The following is a 21,030-nucleotide window of genomic DNA, read 5'->3' on the forward strand; positions in this document are numbered from 1 at the left end:
CAGGGGGGAGGGGGCATCTAGCCTCAGCATCCCATTTACCCTCACGGAGGTGCCCTCTCACTGCCAAGGCTGTCATTTGACTTGCCTCCCTCCTCTGAGTCTGGAGGCGGATTTGAAAGGACGCAGGCTTCCCTCCTCAATGCCCGGCCCTCACCCCCAGTCCAGAAATTGTTTCTTATCCTGTATTCGTTTTGGTCTTCCTGCACAAACAGCGCCAGACCTATCAGTGAGGCGGCCCTGAGGCATGTATGGCCAAGCCGCAGAGTGACAGCAGAGAATTTGTCTTGCGGCCCTGTGGGGAAAATAGGAAGTGGTGGAGGCAGGATGGGCAGGGCCCTGGAGAACCTTGTGCAAAGTAGCCCCCAGGTTCGTCCGTTTTGTGGGGTCAGTACAGTCTCCGCATGGATCACAGCTTTAGCAGGACCCCCACCGCCCAGCAGCCACAAAACTCCCAACCCTTTGACTCTCCTTTAATGCCATGTGAGGATCTCTTTTGCCCAGGTCCCAGGAATGTTTGCCCTTCTCAGTCTGCTCCTCCTCTAGGAGGCAGCCATGGGGCCTCAGCCATGCAGCCCAGAAAACAGAAGATATGGGGGAAGAACAGTCATTCATTCACATCCCAGATCTCAGAGAGCAGTGGTGGAAGCTTTTTGTCCTGCAGGCGCAGTGCAAACACTTGCTCTGAGTGGACGCTGCTCAGTGTCCGGAGGCTCACCAGTTTCATAAGCATCCGTGGGAACATCAGTCGGTCCTGGGGAAAGGAGAGGGATAAGTACACCTTTGTCTCTCCCCAGAAAAGAGAAGCAAGGGGAGGGGAGTTGTGCAATAGGTAGAGAATTATCTGTGCACGATGTACTCGGGAGGGATTCTGGAAGGGAAAGTAAGTGTGTCAGGGAATGAGCCTGTGGAGAGGAGGAAAAAAGGCACCATGGGGAGACTCACATGGGGGTGGTGGATGGAGACGTAAGCATGCAGGGCCTCCACATATGTGTGTTGCAGCCTCTCTACCTGGAGCTGGTCCTGCACGTTGGGCCGGTCTATAGGTCACCAACAGAGTTGAGGAGCAGGTCTGGCCAGGGTCTCAGTTGCATACCCCGAATCAGAACCAAAAAAGAGGGACCTGCCCCACCCAACTTCTCCCATCCCAAAGTAACAGAGCAAGGGCCTCCACTCCCACAACGCCTGCCCTGTGGGGCCCGCAGCCCTCCTCGGTGCAAGTCTCGTGCTCGTTTTCCCTCTTGCCCCTCCTCCACACCTGCAGAGAAGATGCTGATGGCAATGAGCAAAGCAAACTCAGCATCATTGAGTTGCAGCTCATTCATGGCTCTGGAGAACTCGAAGATGGGGTTGATGAACTCCACCTGCAGCCCTGGGGAGGAAGAAGAGAGGCTGGGACATGTGCCATGAGCAGCAGGAACTTCCTTCTCTCCTCCAGCTTGTCAAGGAACTCAATAAGAAGTCTCCAGGGCTCTGTTGTGTAACTTTGGGCAGGTTTCTTAACCTCTCTAAGCCTCATCTGTGAGATGGGAAGCATATCTGAACTTATAAGACTGTTGTGATGGTTAAAGGATAAAGCACCACTTAGCATTGGCGTGGCACATAGATGGTGCTGACGTAAATGATAATAAGAATTCTGATTTCTTATTAGAATTCTTGAGGGCCCCACATTACTAGAAATAAAGGCACCTCTTATTTTTGTTTATAAAGAAGACTCACTGGCAATTGACCTTACTTATTTGAATACTAGAGATACATTTCATGTTTCACATTCCAAGGGGAACATAGCAATTTGGTTAAGGGTGTGGACTCTGGCGCCAGATTGCCTGGGTTTGAGTCCTGGCTCCACCATTTATTAGGCTGTGTGACCTTGGGTAAGTTATTTAAGCTCTCTGGGCCTTGGTCTTCCCATCTGTAAAATGGAGATAATAATAGTATCTACCTCATAATGGGTCCTTAGAATAATATGTGGAACATATGGTAACTAACATATAAGTATTTGTTAAATAAATAATAAATTTTAAAAAATAGAGCCAATCTTCTTGCTGAGGAGACTGAAGTGCAACAAACCGTGACCTAAAGTCAAGACATCTAGAGAACACTTCTCCCATACACTCTGTCAAAATCTCCCCACCCCACGCCGCCTAGGCTTTCTCAGATTTCTTTTAGCAACCATCTGCTAACTTTTCCATTCGAGGCCTCTTGATTAGTCACTTCCTGTACTTTCACCCTGATGTTTATCAAGTGTGTGTTGATCCATTTCATGGACAAGCCCCATTTGATAAAGCATTTCTTGGTGAGGTGTTGAGCCTCGAATTGTGCCGACCAGCCCCTTTGGAGAGAGAGGACAAAGGTCCCAGAGCTGGGTTATGCACCCTGACAGGGTCTGCTACTGCTCGCTGAATAACGCCTCCCTTGCGATCAGGCCACATCATTAGTCACCCACCGTATGCAGCATGTGGTAGTGGATGCAGAGGGGGAGGGAGACCTGAGAAAAGAGCACCCCTGCTCCTTCTCCCCAAGACCTCACCAACAGAATGAGAAATGAAAGGCAAACAGGAGGCATCAGAACTGCTTATATAAATGGATCTATAAATAGGCACAGATTCAGATAGCACAAGTCCACAAGGGCTGAAGCAACATGCAGACATGAGAACTGGGAAGGCTCCAGAAAGGAGGATGCTACGAAGGAGGAAAAGGCCATGGTTAAGAAGGACTGGGATAATAACCATTTCAGGAAAAGGGGTTTGGTAGAGAAAGGGTGCAGGGCTGGGCTTTTAAAGCAGGAAAAAGTCATTAAATCGCCCCTATTAGGTGCCCAGACATTCGGGCAGCACACCAGGCACTAGAGAAGGCAAGAGGTGCCAACACAGCCTCACCACGCCCTATAGTTAAGGGAGGCCTTCCTAGAAAGTTCACTGAGTGGCCTGTGTTGGGACAACAAGAGGCACCTGAGCTGGCCTGAGTCACTTGAAACCAGAGAAGACTTTATGAGCTCTGCTCTGGAAACCAGGACCTACTAGCCCCAAGAACGGAGCCAGCATCAGCCATGGTCTACAGTTGTTAGACTCCTTGCTCACCTGTTGAACCTTAGTTCTAATCCCTCCAAAACACCCTCAGCCTTCCATCCTTTCCCAAACCTGCTCCCATAACACAAACATTACCAGCAATTGAATAGGAGGAAACCAACACTGCTTAGCCTGCAAGCAAGTATCAGAGAGCAGCAATGTGAACTAATTCTTGGAGAAAATACTCCAGGTACAGGATGGGGACAGAAGCAGTCACTCTTATCCTAAAGCTGCCCCATCTGGGCACGTCTGCCATGTTTCAGCTCTGGTTGCATGGCTGATCAGAAAGAGCAATTGAAAAAGAGAAGGGGGAAATCAGTCCACGTGAGCCTTGAAGAGCACGTCTGAGAAAGATTTGTTATTGACTACAAAGCTCAAGGAGGTGACTTTCAAGCTTTTTTTCCTAGCTGTAAAATCTTTCCTTCAAGCAAAATGTTACACAGAAGCACACTCTATAATGCAGATTTAAATGGAGCTTCTTGTTTGGCTAAAGTAAGAATAAAGGACATTTCTGTGCCTCTCTGTTTCTCCTCTAAGGTGACACTTCTGTGGAACTCCCCCCTCGGGTTCCTTGGAACACAGTTTGAGAACCACTGACCTAATGCACCAGAGGACAGGTGTCTATTAGGAGCAGTTGAGAGGGGCCTATCAACATTCCAACTTTCTGTCTTGGAAAAACAAGTGGGACCTTCCCTTTACAGACACCCAAACCTTGGACCTGTGGCTCTGTCGTCACTATGGGCCCCACGACAAAAAGCTTCTGTCCATCCCACCCAATTCTTTTGTGATCTTAGTTCTTACCTGCTTTGGCGAAGTCTTCCCGGTTATAACTGAAATCCTTGAGGAAGGTGATACTCTCACTCCCAGGGTTGTACCTCCGGGATGTCTCCAGAAGCATGACCTGCACACAGGTAGCAGACCTCAAATAGGGACTCTGAGGGAAGGCCAAGCCCCTCATCCCTACTTCCTGGTGGCTTTGGCTCCCCAGCTGGCTGTCTGCAGGCCCCTCCCACAGACAATCCCGCTCTGGTTCTCCTTCACCCCTTGGCCTGGCCTGCCACCTCGATCGCAGAGGTCTTCAGCAGGGCGATCTGGTCTTCCCGGCTGAGCTGCAGGAAGCCAGGCAGCTGTTTGGCGAAATCGACGATCTCCTGCACGGAGACGATGGCCAGCTCCGTGAAGTGGGCAAAGCGCTGCTGCCGGGCCTCCCGGCTCTGGGGATCTGGTGCCATGGGCCAAGGCTACCCAGAAGGGCAAGGAGGGAAAGAACAAACCACTCGGAGTCGGATATCAAGAAGCCAGCTGGTGCTCTGGGCACAGCCACCTCTCCCCAGGTCCCTCAGTTACCGTGACTCGAAGCTGGTCAGAAAAGGAGCGTCTGTTACACTGTTGCTGGGCAGCCACCAGCTTCTCAATCATGCCCAGTTGCTCTGGGCTGAGCTGGGGCAGGACTTGGGGGTCTGAGGGCACCCTCGGGGGCATCGATGTGGCCTGAGCCTGTTCCTCCTCTTGCCGCTTCAGTTTCTTCAGGCGGATCTGTTCTTCTGACAGGACACCTAAGGACAGAGCCAGATGTGAGGAGGAGAGAAGAGGGAGAGACTGGAAGCAAGGAGGGGGCAGAGGGGTAGTCTGAGTTTCCAGGAAAGCAGAGAGCATTGGGTAAAAGGAAGGAAGAGATTTTAATCCACTCTTAGGTCCCGTGTTGGAAAGCCCTGTAGGCTCAGTTGCCTGTTTACCCTCACACCCTGGCACCCACATGTGCCCTCTTTCCCCGACTCCTGTCCCCAGACACTCACACTCCTCCCGCATGCCGGCCTGGCGGCATTTGCGAAGGCGACACTCCTGGCACTTGCGACGCATGTAGGTGTCCATGGGGCAGTGGCCCCCGCTGTGGCAGATGTAGCGGGCCCCTTTGATGACACTGCGGCGGAAGAATCCTTTGCAGCCCTCGCAGCTCAGCACGTTGTAGTGGAAGCCGGAGGCCTTGTCCCCACACACACTGCACAGCTCGTTCCCCAGCATTTTGGGGGCTGGCCCCTTTTTCCGCTTTTGTGGACGGAGCTCTGGATGCAGGGAAGAGCCTTAATGTTCTTCTCCAAGGAAAAAGCTTGGTGCCCAGTCAGCCACGGCCCTGGGCACTCAGTGACCTTCGTTCCCTTCATTATATGAAGTCTAATCTTTCTATTACAAGAAAGTAGCGCTCATATGCCAAGTGCCATTATGTACTAGGTACTGTCTGAGCCCTTTATATGCATTGATCCTTACAACAACCATAAGAGATAGGTACTATTATTTATTATTTCCATTTTGCAAATAAGGAAACAGGCTCAGAAAGGCCTAACGTAGAGAGAAAATTTACACTCATCACTCAGGCCTAGTTGACGCCAAAGCCTTTTCACTTAACCATGATCTTATAAAGAGCCCCCAGGTACCCCCCCCCCCCCGCAGATCCAGGGAGCCCTGACCTCCTCCAAATCCAGCAGCTCCTCACCTGTGGACTCTGGAGGGGCCTCCACCCCGGGGAGCAGGGCTGTGGGCTCTGTTGCCTCCAGCCCCACCCCCGAAGTGCCCCCAGTAGATTGAGGCATGCTGGCTTCCTCCCTGAGGTTGCAGCTGCTGCCTCCCAGCTCCTGGCCACTTGCATCTTGTGCATCTGGCTCCCACAGCTCCACTGCAGAGTCTGAGCCCCGAAAGAGAGGCACAAGGGAGTCTCAGGTCCCTCCTCATCCACTTTTCCGGTGTCCTCCTGGGAAACTGCAAACTTATCTCCACCCCCAGAGGGCAGCAAAACGTTGGTTCAGGGTTTGGGACCCGGGGGTCTGTGTGGGCTCCAGGGTTAGTCACTTGTAGACCCCTGCACCTCAATATTTTAAATGAGGGTGTCAATCTTTGTCCCCTTGAGGGGCTGACGTGCAACTATTTCAGAGATCAGACAGAACTCTTCAAAGCCAGAGCTGGGCAAGTACCGGACATGCCAACCCTCCCCAGCAGCAAGCCCAGATGATTGAGAAGGACTGGCTGGTGTCCATAAGGGCCAGGCACCAGAACCTGGGCAGAGGTGGTGTGGGCAGAAGGAGGCAAGCAATACCAAGAATGGCTCTGGACTGCTCTCCGGGGGAGGGCAGAAGGGAGGTAGTGAAGGAGGCTGATTTCTGTAAGAGAAGAGGAGCTGGGGCCTGGGCTCAGGGGAGAGGACTGGAGTGAAGAAGCTTACCAGGAGAAACATCAGGCACAGGGGCCTTCAGCCACAATGACATCTCTTCCCGGAGCCCTGGACATTACCAAGGGACTGTCCTGCAGGAATGACCCAGGTTACACTCGTCCAGAACTGGGCTCCCTTCTGGCCTCAGCAACCCTCTCCTCCTGATCTTGCCTTTTATCAGTACTAACATGTCAGCTAACATTTACTTGCCATATATATATATATATATCAGCCTGTGCTAAGGCCTTACATGCCTTCCTTACAATATCCCTATGAGGTCAGGTCTATTCTTAAGCCCATTTTACACATGAGGAAACTGAGGTTCAACAAGATTAAGTAAACTGCCTATGGCCACACAGTTAGGGAGTGGTAGAGCCAAGACTCCAACTCTGGTCTCTCTGACTCCAAAGACCAGGATCTCAACCACCATGGCACCTTTTCTCCCCAGGGATCCCTCCAGGGCATGAGGGAATGTTTGGGCACATCTGCCCCACTTCTGTCAGAGCCCCTTCCCCTTCACTCCAGCACTGGGGACAGCCCGAGTTGGCCAGGACCAGGACATGGAATCGAGGCTCATTCCACTCAGTGAGACACACTACTTGTTAGACAGCCTCACTCTTGCCACTTTCCAGGGTCCCAGCACAAACCTCTTGCCTCCAAGAGTCACCCCAATTCACACACAGGACCTCCTCTGCCAGCCCCCCTCAGAAGTTATTCTGGAACCTAAATAGAATCCTGTCACTGCCTGAGCTTCCATCACTATCATCATCCTTCACTTCTCCCCAGAGACCCTTTTCTAAGAGCCATAGGACACCCCCCCAACCCCAAACACACACACACAGCCCCGGGCCAGTGCTCGGAGCAGACCCACCGAATGCCTAGGCCGCCAGACTTCCTGGCTGGGGCAGTCTCTGGAGCCCCCTTGCTGGGAAGGGAGGATGGTGCAGTCCCTTGTCCAGAGGCCTCGGCAGCTGAGGAGCCGGAGCTGAGCAAGAGAAGGGCCGGAGCCCAGGGAAGTAATGTGTGTGAGGGGGGGAGGCTGAGGGGAGGGACTCCCAAAGGGTCGGGCCACCTCTCCTTCCTGCCCAGCGGACCGGAGAGCCGGAGCCGACCAGCCGACCGACTGGAGCCCTGGCCTCCTTGCCCCCGCCCACGGGGCAGCTTCCCCACCACGCTGACTCCTCCCCAGCCGGCCACCCCCTCAGCCCAGCACCACCCCTGCCCCCCTACCCCCAGCCACGACAGTCTGCATTTCCCTGCCCAGTTCCACATCTCTCCCCTTCCTCTCCTCACCCCGGCGGCTCTTAGCTGCTTTTACAAAAGGACTGCCTCCCAGACACCCCCATCCCAATCCCGGCAGCCTCCAGAGTTGTTCCCTCCCCTCCATAGGCACTTCGCGGAGCAAAGGTCCCAGCAGCGCCTGGAATTGCAACACTGAGCCCCAGCCTGCTTTCCCAGCCTCCCTACTCCTCCCCTGCCCCTGGGAATGGGCCAGGCAGCTCTCCCCACTAGCCCCAGGCCTCAGCCAAACTGGCAGAAGTCCAGGGGAGTAGAAAGGCAGGTGCTGGGCCTTCTAAGGAGTCTCTGAATGTGGTGCCCTGCGGGGGCCACACAGACTGGAGGAGGCCAAGAGAGAGAGGGACTGGTAAGCAGTTGGCTATCAGCAATGGCTGGCCCTAGATGGGGTCGGGGTGAAGACTGTAGACCCAGGTGCCAGCCCAGGATGGACCTGCGAAGGTATGCAGATTCCCTCACCTGGGAAATGGTTCCATTTGCAGTGATGGAGGGCTCTATCCAGCAGCTACTGAGACTAGAGCTGTAGCCTTCCTGCCCCGTTGCCTGGAACATAAGATCCATCCCTGAATGTAGACACCACATTTTATTGATTTCATCTCCCCCTCAGCCCCTGGAACAGGGCCTGGCATAGAGTAGGCAACAGAGTAGGTACTGGGGTCCTGTTTGTTGAATGAATAACTAAACAAGAAAAATAATATGATCCTCTTCTATCCTATACTTGTTAGCTCCAGTCAATTTCATCTCAGCAATGTTGGTTTAGCGTTTCGGCTCTGGGCTTAGATTTTGGGTTCAAATGCTGGCCTTGCCTCTGCCTCTTATTAGCTGTGTGATTTTGATTAAGCAAGTTACTTAATGTCTCTGAACCTCTGTTTCCCCATCTCTAAAACAGGAATAATAATAATGGTTTTTGCCACATAAGGTTGTCATGAGAATTAAAAAACATATCACGGTACAATGTGTGGCACATAGTAAGTGTTCCAGAAACGGTGGCAGTTACTACCTTTCCAATCCTTTCAGCTACGGATCTTCCTGTCACCTTGAATCTGTGCGTTGTTAATCTTCCGAGTGCTTGTTTCCATACACAGACCCCTCACTATCTCTGTTATCCTTAGAGCCGCCCCGGGAGGGAGGCAGGGTAAATATCATAAGCTCTCTTTTACAGAGAACACTAAGCTCCCGGGAGAGCCTTTTCCAGGACCGCACACAGTGAGTAGCCGAGCTGGGATCAGAATCCAGATGTCCTCACTCCAGTGCCTGTGCTCTTTGCTTCTCCTGTGTCCGAGTCCAGGGTACTCGTGTCTTGCTGCCTCTCAGGTCTGCTGGAACAGTGAAGTGCTGAGACGGAAGAAGCTGGGGCTGGGGGGCTGCAGTGGGAGAGGCAGGGAGCCCTGGGGATGCTTCAGCTCAGATGTGGGGGGCGAGGAGCTAAGGTTACTGCTGGTTGTTCACCCCCTGCCCCACTCCCAGTTTCCTGCTCACAGGCTCTTCCTGTTTTGCTATGAACTCCGGTTCCCATGGGCCCCACATTAAAGCATAGAAGGACAGGGGGCCAGGGCAGGCAGCCAGAGAGATCGAAACAGAGATGAACAGGGCACCAGGGAAGAGGAGAAGAGAGGGAACAGGAAAGAGTAGACAGAGGGTGTGCGAGAACAGGATAGGAGAAGGGAAGGGAAAGCAGAAATAGAAAAGGAGCTTCGTGAAAGATGGGAGGAAGCACAGGGAGGGGCAGGGGGAACAGGCGGGCCCCGGGGAGCAGAGACTAGAGAAGACAGCAGGCTGGGTGGTGTTGCAAAATCTGCCCATGTATTCATTTTCACATTTCAGAAAAGCCCCTCTTGACATCCCCCATCTCCAAGTTCTGCCTCCAGCTTTGCTCTTGTTCCCTCTCATCACAAGGTCATCCCTTCACGAGGCCCCCACCCTGGTCTGGGCACCTCTGAGTCATGAGCACAAGGCTCTCCATTCCTCTTACATGTGTTCCTCCCCCAATTTTCACAAGGCCCCAGATGTCTTGGGAAAGTAGAAACCAGGGACTCCAGGCCCTGGGAAACTGGAATTGTTCTGTCCCAGCGCTCACATCATCGACCCAGCTCCCTCCTTCGCCTGTCCCCATCCCCAGCAGCTCCAACACAGAAGCATAGTCACAGATGTCACTGAAACACCTGGTTACAAGGAACTTAGGATGTAACCTTGGTCTGATGACCTATCTTCTGGTGTTGGGAAAAGCCTCTCTCATCCCCTCCTGACACTCTAGTCTCCCCACAGCCCAGGGCCCAGGACCACACAGAAGCTTGGAGCCCTCTGACCCAAGCCAGAGCCAGCTGCTGAACAAGTAAGTGGGTCAGGGCGCCATCTTCCCCAAGCCAGGGAGTCATTCTCAGCCTTAAGTAGAGGAGAAGGGAGCATTACCAGTGCTTTACTGTCAGAGCCACCCCTTCAGGTTACAGGGGTTCAGGAGCCTCCCCACATGAAGACCAAAATCTGTTGGTGATATCTCCATAGAGTTTCTGGAGACCAACCATGGGACTTCTCCCTCGAGCCCGGTCGAATAGGCAGGTGATCTGCAGCTGGAATCACATGGCCCACTCTGCCAGATCCACCCCCAACAGCCCACAAGAGGTGTTAGGTGAAAGCCTCTCAGTCCCATGGGGCCTTTCCTATGTGTCCCTGGCTCCTAGAGGAGGCAACATGCCTGGGAATATCTTTGGGGATCTTCCAAGTCACATTTCTGACCCCCAGAAACTCTGGCGACTTCTCCTTGTAGGAAGGGGAACCTTGAAGCAAAAAGACGAGCATTCACCAGCCCAAGGTTGTATGCGCTACTGGATAACACCCCTCCCCTCCCGGAAAGCACTCGAATTCCCATAAAGCAGGCCACAAGGTACGGTTTGCAGGGATGGACAGGGACAGCTGCTTCTTGCTCCCTCCTTCACCGTTCTGGAAAGGTGCAAGGTGTGGTGGTCATCTTGCAGGCCACTCCAGTGACTTCTGCCCAACCTCCCAACCACAAGATAGAGAAGAACCCAGGAATTCCTGAGTTCGGAGATGATACAGAAGGCAGGAAGAAGAAAAGTAACATTGACATAGGCCCTACTACATACATTTATCTTTCTGTGTATTATTTTACTTACCCTCCTATGTAACCCTAGGAGATGGTTACTAGCAAGGGGACAAATATCAAAGAGCTGACTCAAAAGCTCAAACTCAGACTAACAAACAAAGCACCTCACTCCATTACACAAAACTGCCTCCCCAGATGGGAAAAATGGTTAACTCACCTGAATTTAGGTTCACATCCGCCAACACACAGTATTGCAGTGGTTTCCAAACCTGGCCTCATTTTCAGAGATTCTGATTTATTTGGTCTAGGGTAGGCCCACATATCTATCTATCCATCCATCTACATGTCTATTTTTCTTTTGGATCTGTAATTAGGAACCAATGTGTGGGGACCACAAAATCATCTGGTATAAAATATGTGGAAGTTGGAGGTCAAGAAACCAGGGCTCAGCTCTTGGCTGTACCATGTACTTGTGGTGTAATTCTCACCCTTCCTGGATTTGCTTCTCACTATAAAAACTGAAATAACATCTGCTCCATCAATTCCTCCTACATGGGATACTTGCAGGCACAAAGAATACAGACATACTTGAGCAAGTGGGAAGAAAAGCAAAAGATGAATTTGAGGGATTTTTCTTCTACTTGCCAAAATTTAATGAGCCCAAGATTTACATTCTGAAATCACAACGATCTGGCTAGTTTGCAAGGAGAGTAGGAGAAACATTAAAACAAAACACTCAAAAACTCCCACTAATACACAGTATTTTACCAATTAGCCAAGCCCCATTCAACCCCACCAATGTGAAAAGGTTTCCTTTGTTAGAAATCTCTTTATTGAAGGTATTTTGGGGCCACCGAATATAGGTTAGCAACGCAGTTTGAGCAGCCTGCAAGAAACAGCCCATTATAAAGACTATTTTGGGGGCTGCCCCGGTGGCGCAAGCGGTTACATGCGTGCGCTCTGCTGCGGCGCCCCGGGGTCCGCTGGTTCCACCCCGGGTGCGCACCAAAGCACCACCTGTCAGGCCATGCTGTGGCAGGTGTCCCACATAAAGTGGAAGAAGATGGGCATGGATCTTAGCCCAGGGCCAGTCTTCCTCAGCAAAAAGAGGAGGATTGGCAGATGTTAGCTCAGGGCCGATCTTCCTCACACACACAAAAAAAGTCTATTTGGGAATCAGAAAACTAGAGTTTTAATCCATTCTCCTAAACTGTGTGACCTTGGACAAGTAACTTCCTCTCTCTGGGTTTGTTGCCTTATCCAAAAAGTAAGCGGACTAGGCTAGATCAGGGATTCAGAGATGTTGATTTATGAAGCCTATGGGGAGTCTTTGTGAACCTCTTGGCATTATATGCAAAATTCCATTTATGTGTTTTTATGCGTGTGAATATTTTTCTGGAGGAGAGGGGACTAAATTTCCATCTCATTCATAAAGGGGCTTGTGATTAAACAAGAAGGTTAAGAACTATTTGGATACTCAGGCTTCAGCTCTCATTCTATTCATTCCTCCATAACAACTCGGGAAGCAAGTTTAGATCCTGAGGTATACATAAATAATTGAATCTGAAGTCCTAGGGCATAATGACTCTGCTTCCTCCCATATAGTTCTTTTTTATTTATTGATTGATTGATTTTTCCCCCAAAGCCCCAGTAGATAGCCGCATGTCAGAGCTGCGCATCCTTCTAGTTGCTGTGTGTGGGACGCGGCCTCAGCATGGCGGGAGAAGCAGCCCGTCAATGCGCGCCAGGGATCCGAACCCAGGCTGCCAGTAGCGGAGCAGGCGCACGCAACCGCTAAGCCAGGGGGCCGGCCCCCTCCCATATAGTTCTGATCAGGGTGTATTTCCCCAACGATTTGAGGTAATTTGCTCCTAGTGGACAGATCTCAATCAAAGCATCCCAAGGACCTACTGATTTGACCTCCTGGAGCTGTAAGTCACCCCAACCTCAGAGTCACAAAGCCCTGAGGCCAAATTGGCTGCACCGGATCCTAATGGTCAATGCCAAGAGGGCCTCTGATTCTGCGGAATCCCCACCTACTCCCACTTGATATACCCCTTCCCCTTCCCCCTATATATCTCCCCGCTGGTCTGAAATTCCTCCCCTAGCGATTCATTGCTTTGGTTTTGCAAAGTCTGAACATCCTGTGCAACCCAACTCTTTCGGGAAAAGGCATGACATCTTCATTTTAATTAACTAAAACTTGGAAATGGACAAGTGGGAGGGCAAGGAAAGGCCTGGAAGCGGAAGTGAGAAGGCTCCTGAAGCTGTGCTCAGGACATGAGCAGCAAGCTACACTGGGACCAACCTCAAGGACGCAGGGAGTCCAAAGGGCTGTTTACACGCTGTGCCCCGCACCCCAAACAAGACCTCTTCCGGGGACCAGAGCCAGGGCCAAGGCTCAAATTCCACCCGAAGGCAGCGGCGTGGAGAGGGGAGCTCTAAACTACCCTTCGCTCCAATTCTGCCCCCGCTCTGGCTCCGGGTTCAGGCCCGGCAGCACCTGGGTTCCAGGTGCTGGGCGCTCGCTCTCCCAGCCACCATACCGCCCAGTGCAGGCGCCACCTCGGTACGGGCCCTCCGCGGGCAGAGGCAAACCCGAGCTCAGTGCTCTCTTTACCGAGACGAGGTCTTCCAGCCCTTTCTACCGGGCTAGGTCGCGCTACATTCCCACGCTGCTCCGCCACAGCCGGATCGCGAACCTCCTACACGCATTCCCTCCCAGATTCCTCCTTCTCCCACCATCCCGGCCCGTCCTTTAGCAAGATGGCGGCGGGCCACTTCCGGCGTGTGTCCTTAAAGGGGCGTCCGGGCGGCTGCTGCGGATCCCAGGCAACGGGTTCCAGCCTCTTTGCTGCATAGACTACAGCGGTGATGGCGGGCAGACAGTTGGGCTGGAGACGGGCGGATCTTCTCCAGCTCCTTCTTGGCGTGAACTTGCTGGTGATGCCACTCACCCAGGCCCGCAGTCTGCGCTTCGTTACCTTGGTAATGAGAGACGGGGTCACCAAAGGGCTCGCTAGAAGGGCACAGGCCTGCGGGTGGAGGGAGGGGTGGGGCTTGTGCTGGGCCCTGGGGTCTGGAGGAGGAGGAGCTGGTTTAGGAGGAGACGTTGGCCTGCGGGGTTGGGGGCCCGGGTTCGCAATTTTGTGGAGCCCTGGGGTATTTGGGGGGGCAGAGTGTAAGGAGTTCTGTATCATGGGATAGGTCTTCTGAGTTGGGGTCTTTTGCAGTGGGTAGAGTGAAGCTTCCCTCCCCAACATAGGGCAGAGGTGGGCCCTGTGTCCCTATCAGAGAGACCCTTCTGACCTGTAGGCAAATCATTTTCCTCCTCAGGTGTACCGACATGGAGACCGCTCGCCAGTGAATACATATCCCAAGGACCCTTATCAGGAAGACAAATGGCCCCAGGGATTTGGTCAGCTAACCAAGGTGGGTCAAAAGCCAGCCCTCCCTCAGGATGAGCTGTAGAATGAGTGACCTCTAGAGCAGGCTACAGAACTTGGGGCCCCACCAAACTGCCATTTCCCATGTGAGTGCTGACTTTGATCAGATTTCTTAGCCTTACTTTCTCTGTGCCCGGATGAAAATGGGCACACACAACGCCATGCACAATCGGCCACTTAATAAATGACTTCTAGGATCAGATTAACCCACCCCTCCTTCCAGCCAGGGGTAAACTTAGAAAGCAACAGTGCCTAAACCCTGTGGGACTTAAGAGCCATCTCTTCCCTCTGGACCTTCTTAACCTTTGGGTTTGCCTACAGGAGGGGATGCTACAGCACTGGGAGCTGGGCCAGGCTCTGCGGCAGCGCTACCATGGGTTCCTCAATGCCTCTTACCACCGGCAAGAGGTAAGGCTGGGAGCTCAAGAGGCAAGGGGAATGGGGTCTACTGTCCTCACCCTGGGAGCCTAAGGGTGAGTCTGGGTGCTCGGGCTTCCCTCCAGGCGTTTTGGTTATAGCTACAGGACAAGACATCCACGAGCTGTTGAAAACAAAGCCTTAGACGCTGAGTTGCTCCCGCTTGGCTGGGAAGAGGCAAAATTGATCAAGTATCCTGGCTCAGACTTTACAAAGGCCTGGCAAAGTAGTTTCTGACACTTGTGAAATAACTCGGATTTTCCATGCAAGACATTTATTGAGATGATAAACCACACAGGGCCAGGTGATAAAGGTAGCAGGGAAGACATACGTAGAGAGGGCATGTCAGGGAAGACTGGCAAGTGTGCTGGCTCCTTGAGGCTCTCTCGCCACCCCAGGGATGGGGACAGCTGTTCCGCTGGTTACGACTCTCAGCCACGGCTGTCTCAAGAGTTTGTAGATGTTGTTATTGTTCCCTTGAGGGCCACCTCTCTCCTGATCATGCCTTTCCCCACACTGTCTTCCTCCCTTTTCCCAAGCAATTCTCTCTGTTCTCTCTCTTATTTCCTATCCCTGGTCTCTAAGCCGCTTTATCAAGGGGGATGTGATTGGAGACAGTTTCTGCCCTCAAAGACCCTGGTCTAGATAGGGAGACAGGCGTTGTTATAAAACCAGACAGATGGACCCAGCCTTACTGACTAGGCACTTCAGACTGGGAAAGGCATTTGAACTAGAGCCATTCATTCCCAGAGTTCTTCACAGAGTGGTGACAGCTAGCCCCCAGCGGAATGTTTGGGCCTTTGCTGGGAGGAAGGATGGAGAAGGGCCAGATGCATGGCAGGTTTACAATTTGCTGGGTAACCATCAATAACAGGTTCTCCCCCTGGGGCCCCGCTGAGGGGCCAAAGCTCCCTCGCCCCACCCCCACAGCGAGACTCGTGTTGCGGTCTCTGCAGGTTTATGTGCGAAGCACAGACTTTGACCGCACTCTCATGAGTGCTGAGGCCAATCTGGCTGGACTCTTCCCTCCCAGCGGGATGCAGCATTTCAACCCAAACATTTCTTGGCAGCCTATCCCCGTCCACACTGTGCCTGTCGCCGAGGAGAAGGTAAGACTGGCCAGCCCTTCCCTGGAGGCGGTGAGAGGGACAAGTCTGGCCATGGGCCTGCTGTTCCCCAACTGCCTTCTCCACCTCTGCTTCCCCTCTTTGGTCTGCAGCTGCTGAAGTTCCCGTTGGGCCCATGTCCCCGTTATGAGCAGCTGCAGAACGAGACCCGGCAGACACCCGAGTATCAGAATGAGAGTGTTCAGAATACAGTGAGTGGGGCTGAGGTGGAGGTCATCACACTGTCCTTTCCCCCAGGGCAGGACTGATTCCCTGATCCATTTTCCATAGCAATTTCTGGATATGGTGGCCAACGAGACAGGGCTCACAGACCTGACGCTGGAGACCGTCTGGAATGTCTATGACACACTCTTCTGTGAGGTGAGCCCGCTTAGGGTCCCCGGTGTGACTTCTCTCACACCTCAGCAGGCCCAGGTGACCAGGACAAGCAGAACACAATGCCTGGATCCCATTCCCACTGAGGAGGTCCAGGCAAGCTGCTGCTTGTGAAACAAGGGAACTTCCTTCACGGGTGAAAAAGAACCTCAGAGTGGGAAATAGTTTATTAATGTCAGCAGTTCCTGCTCCTCTCCACCCAGAGCCTCGTGGTGTCCAGCTCCACTCTGCTGAGTCATGCTTTTTGTGCTGAGCCTCCCTTCCTCTGCCCTGCAGCCTCAACACTGTCCGCCATATCTGCTGGTTCCTCTCCATCTGCCCCCCGCTCCTGTGCTCTTCCTCCCTCCACACACACAGGCACCCTTCCACTGGGGCAGACAGCTGCCCCCGGAGAGGCTGTGGCCTAGGCCTGGGGAGCTAACCTGCCCACTGTGATACACAGCAAACACACAGGCTAATCCTGCCAGCCTGGGCCTCACCCCAAACCATGCAGCGTCTGAGGCGGCTAAAGGACTTCAGCTTCCGCTTCCTCTTCGGGATCTACAAGCAGGCAGAGAAGGCTCGGCTTCAGGGGGGTGAGTGACAAGAGCAGCATGTCACTCCCCTCCTCAGGACCTGTAGCATTAAAAATCTGCTATTGGGAGCTTCTCACACACTCACTTCTCTACCTGAAATGTCTTCTGCTCTTTCAAAACCAAATCCCCCAGTCATCTCATTAGTCCCCAGAGTCTCCCCAACTCTCCAAATGCTTAGCACGTTTGTCTTTGTACGAATGACCACAATTAGGTTTGCACGCTTCTTTTCTGCCCTTTATATTCTTAAGTTGCACCCGTGTCAGAAGACCCCCCCCCCTTAAATGAAGACCTCCCTGCAGAGAACCCCTGGGAGCTGCTTTGACAGAAGGCTCAGAGTAATACACCTGTCAGTTTTCTGATCTGAGCCCCCAAGGGAGTGCCAGCTGTCAAACCTTTCTGACATCACGATAGTTTTCAGAGTCTGCAAATGGCAGAATTCCTCTGGCCTGAAGCCACCATCTTGTGTGCCCTGAGCAATCTTAAGTCTATATTTGTTCCAAACGAGTAACTCTTCCTGGGTAGGGCCTCGTAGCTCATTTATAAATGGCCAGATTTCTAGGTCTGTGTTGAAATACAGGTAGATATCTTGTTTTGCCTTGCTTCCCTGTGTATATCTGAAAGTTCTTAGAGAGCAGGGGGTGCTGCAGAGTTCCTACATGGTTCCCATGAACCTAAGGAGTCCTCTGTGCTGGTGAGCAGACCCAGGCCTAGCAGAGGGTGAGGACCACAGACAGGTCTGAGGAGAAGAGAGTGATGGCTGTAGTCACTGACCCTGAGGACTGTTCTCCTTCAGGAGTCCTGCTGGCTCAGATACGGAAGAACCTGACCCTGATGGCAACCACCTCCCAACTCCCTAAGCTGCTGGCTTACTCCGCGGTAAGCTCCCTAGTCCCTAGCGTGCTAACGTCAAGCAAGGGGCTGGGTTTCTTCTCTGTTCAGTGCCTGGGGGTGCAGGGGAGCAGTGCTGATGGGGAGCCCCTCTCCCTTACAGCATGACACCACCCTGGTTGCTCTGCAAATGGCACTGGATGTCTACAATGGTGAACAAGCTCCCTACGCCTCCTGCCACATATTTGAACTGTACCAGGATGATAATGGGTGAGTGGACCTACCCGTCTGCCCTCTGGAGGGGCACTCGCATGGTGGCTGTGGGCAGCCCAAGGACTCCATTACAAGCCTGGTGAGCTTGTAAATTTGTCTTGTCTCCTGTCAACCCACAGGAATTTCTCAGTGGAGATGTACTTTCGGAATGAGAGTAACAAGGTCCCCTGGCCACTGATCCTGCCTGGCTGCCCTCACCGCTGTCCACTGCAAGACTTCCTTCGCCTCACAGAGCCTGTCGTGCCCAAGGATTGGGAGCAGGAGTGCCAGCTGGCAAGCAGTCCTGCAGACACAGGTGAGTGGCTGCCTGCCTCTGTGCTCCTCATGTCCCAGAACCACTTTAAAGTCCTATCCACAAGTCTCGAGAGCTGGCACACTTGCAGCCACCTTACTGCACGCCCCTAGACAGTTTAGTTTCCCACCTCGAGTCCACTGTACCCCTTCTCCCTACTCTTCAGGTGATGCCCTCACTTCTTGTATCACTGAGAAAATAAGAGCAACCAGGAGAGAACTGTCTCATTCTCCCACCACCAGATCTTCCAGCTTACTTGCTGGTATAAGCTGCTCCTGAAGGCCACCATCTCCACTTACACTCTGGGTCCATCTCTTCTCACCTCCACGAGAACCTCTGATGCCTCACTGTTTCCTGTCTACTGGATCAGTCCCATCTCAAAAGCCTGACAAAAACCTCTTAGGCCAACATCTTTCTCCAGCTAGCACTCTGTCTCTCTGTTCCCATGGAATCTTTCCAAGAGTCGTTTAGACTCTGACTTTGCTTCCTCACTGCCCATTCTTTGAGACTTACTAGACAGTCTTGTGTCATCCTTCACTCCATTGAAACCACTCTTGTCAGGGACCAGTAACCAATTCTTAGTCAGCTTCTCTCACCTCTCAGCGTTATGACCTAATTGGTCACTCCTTCCTTAAACACTTGCTTGGCTTCTCTGGTTTTCCTAACTTACAGGCAGCCTCCTTACTGACTTCTCCTCCCCACTAAACAATGGATAGCCCAGGGCTCATTCTGGCCCTTTCCCCATCTGTGCCCATTCCCAAGGGGATCTCATCCAACCTCTTGGCTTTATATACCATCTCCATGCTAGCTTCCATCTTTGTATGACTCACAGATTCATGACCTCTTCTCTGAGCTACAGACTCACATATCCAGCTGCTGACTTGAGGTTTCTACATGGATGTCAACTGAGGCATCTCACAGTTGATATGTCTAAAACCAAATGCTCTTCCCCACAAATCTGCTGTTCCTCATCTGCTTCCCCATCTTAGTAAATGCCATGTTAGTCACCTAGTTACATAGTATTACCCTAGGAGTTATCTTGAATACCCTCTTTCTCAGACCCCACATCCAATCCACTAGCAGATCCTATCAGCTCAATCTTTAAAACACATGCTCTTGCTCCCTAGTCCAATCTACCCGTCTCTTGCCTGAACTACTGAAAAGCTTCCTAATGTTCTGATTCTTTTCTTGTCCCTACCACACAGAGTTAAATTTTTAAAAACATAAAACAGTTCACATCACTACCCTTCTCAGAATCTTCCAGTGGCTTCCCATCACATTTGGAAGAGAATCCAAGTTCTTTCCCATGGCCTTCCAGGCCCTGCTTGGTCTGGTCCTCCACCCTCATCTCCCACTTGCCCCTCACTCTGCTCTAGTGATACTTTCTTCTGATTGAAGAACATGCCAAGCTTATTCCCACATCAGGGCCTTTTGCATTTCCTTCCTGTCTACACCCCCTACCCCAGCACACTCTTCTCTCAGATCTTTGTTATGTCTCAGTGACTCTAGGTCTCTGTTCAAACTGTCACTTCCTTAGTGATGCCTTCCCTGACTGACCTACCTCTCCATCCTTTTCCCCTTTGTTTTTCTTTATGGCATTTGTCACTAACCTGTCACTCCTATCACTTGCTTGTTTACTGGATCTCCACTCCCAGAATGTAAAATCCATGAAGGCAGAGACTTTGTCTTGGCCACCTGTGTATATCCCCATTGTAAGAACAGCGCCTGCCATATTGTAGGCACTCAAATATTTGTTGAACAAACGCTGACATGACCCTTCTCTCCCCCTCCCCGTGCCCAGAGGTGATCGTGGCCTTGGCTGTATGTGGCTCCATCCTCTTCCTTCTCATAGTGCTGCTCCTCACCGTCCTCTTCCGGATGCAGGCCCAGCCTCCCGGCTACCGCCACATCGCAGACGGGGAGGATCATGCCTGACAACCACTCAGCCCCCTTCCCTCTGCCTCCTAGGGGAGGTGGGCTGGGCTTTTACTCCTGACTGCTGCTGTTCCCCAGCCCATGGACAGGAAACCCTGGGTTGGGCCTCCCTCTGATGACCCCAACCTAATGAACAAGTGGGACTCGGCTTGGCCCATGACACCTGTCACTTAGCATTCATGTGCCCGATGTTTACCAAGTACTCAGTTGGACATTGGCTTTCTCCAAACAGGATTTGCCTCCTCCCTGCTCCCTAAGGACCTGAAACGTAGACAAGTATTCAAGTTTCACTCAGGACCTGGGATAAAAAAACTGAAGGAGTGGGTACTTGATCTGCTTTGCCCTTTCACCAAGCCTTGCGCTCTTTCTTCCAGCCTGGAATCTTTGGCAAATGGCTCGGAGGACACAGTCTTGCCTCTCAGTGCTTATTTTAGTGGGAAAAATTGCACAACATTGGGGATACAAACATTGGCCACCAAAGAACCATATCACCCAACAGCCAACCAACCAAGTTTTCCTTTGTCTGGCTGAAGTCACCATTAGAGTCATACATAATGCTTCAGGCAGCTTTGTCACCCCTGCAGCTTGAGCAGGTCGGAAGGGTATTTGTACTTGGGAGGGAGTCGGGGGAGGGGAGTGGGGAGTGAATTATGGTGGAGTCATGAAATTATCCCTCTCAGCTGGGCTGGGGTCTCCAAGGTCCTGAGGTAAATGCAGGTTGTGAGCTGGACAGCTCTTGACTGTGGCCCAGAATAGGGCTGAGGCAGCTTCCAGAGAATGAAAGTTTTGGACACTTAGTGTGGTTTCTGTGCCTTTTTTTTTCTTTTTGGTGAGGAAGATTCACCCTGAGCGAACATCTGTTGCCAATCTTCCTCTTTTTGCTTGAGGACGATTGTTCCTGAGCTAACATCTATGCCAGTCTTCCTCCATTTCATGTATGGGACACTGCCACAGCATGGCTTGACGAGCAGTGTGTAGGTCTGCACCTGGGATCTGAACCCACAAGCCCCGGGCCACCAAAGCAGAGCACGCGAACTTAACTACTATGCCACTGGGCTGGCGCACTGTGCCTTTTCTTCATTTTGGGGACCCAAGGAGCCCTTTGACCAGGTTGGTGCTGGAAAATCCACTCAGAAGC

At 52.2% G+C, this 21,030-nt stretch overlaps 2 protein-coding genes across 12 annotated transcripts; one reads left to right on the forward strand and one right to left on the reverse strand.

The window, feature by feature from the left end:
• Positions 1-454: 454 nt before the first annotated feature.
• NR1H3 (nuclear receptor subfamily 1 group H member 3) lies at positions 455-13,352 on the reverse strand. Of its 10 annotated transcripts, none has more exons than XM_087423018.1 (12): positions 12,933-13,352; positions 8,023-8,106; positions 7,139-7,252; positions 6,280-6,359; positions 5,557-5,745; positions 4,862-5,128; positions 4,413-4,621; positions 4,127-4,306; positions 3,867-3,966; positions 1,256-1,369; positions 943-1,037; positions 455-751 (listed from the first exon to the last, which is right to left on the reverse strand). In XM_087423018.1, exons 4-12 carry the CDS (start codon positions 6,320-6,322, stop codon positions 605-607), a joined length of 1,344 nt encoding a protein of 447 aa, XP_087279144.1. In that variant the 5' UTR covers positions 6,323-6,359; positions 7,139-7,252; positions 8,023-8,106; positions 12,933-13,352; the 3' UTR covers positions 455-604. The 10 variants fall into 10 exon arrangements, with proteins under 10 accessions (XP_087279144.1, XP_087279141.1, XP_087279145.1 ...); XM_087423015.1 differs by having other exon boundaries at positions 8,023-8,879; XM_087423019.1 differs by having other exon boundaries at positions 13,245-13,351.
• Positions 13,353-13,401: 49 nt separating this feature from the next.
• Positions 13,402-20,689, forward strand: ACP2 (acid phosphatase 2, lysosomal). Of its 2 annotated transcripts, none has more exons than XM_004436935.3 (11): positions 13,402-13,612; positions 13,961-14,056; positions 14,392-14,478; positions 15,444-15,596; positions 15,707-15,805; positions 15,885-15,974; positions 16,432-16,564; positions 17,358-17,440; positions 17,556-17,662; positions 17,785-17,960; positions 19,759-20,689. In XM_004436935.3, exons 1-11 carry the CDS (start codon positions 13,499-13,501, stop codon positions 19,890-19,892), a joined length of 1,272 nt encoding a protein of 423 aa, XP_004436992.1. In that variant the 5' UTR covers positions 13,402-13,498; the 3' UTR covers positions 19,893-20,689. The 2 variants fall into 2 exon arrangements, with proteins under 2 accessions (XP_004436992.1, XP_087279146.1); XM_087423020.1 differs by having other exon boundaries at positions 15,558-15,596.
• Positions 20,690-21,030: the final 341 nt, after the last annotated feature.

This window comes from Ceratotherium simum, chromosome 34 (assembly GCF_057802395.1).
Source record: "Ceratotherium simum simum isolate JZ-2026a chromosome 34, ASM5780239v1, whole genome shotgun sequence".
NCBI classification, from domain to species: domain Eukaryota; kingdom Metazoa; phylum Chordata; class Mammalia; order Perissodactyla; family Rhinocerotidae; genus Ceratotherium; species Ceratotherium simum.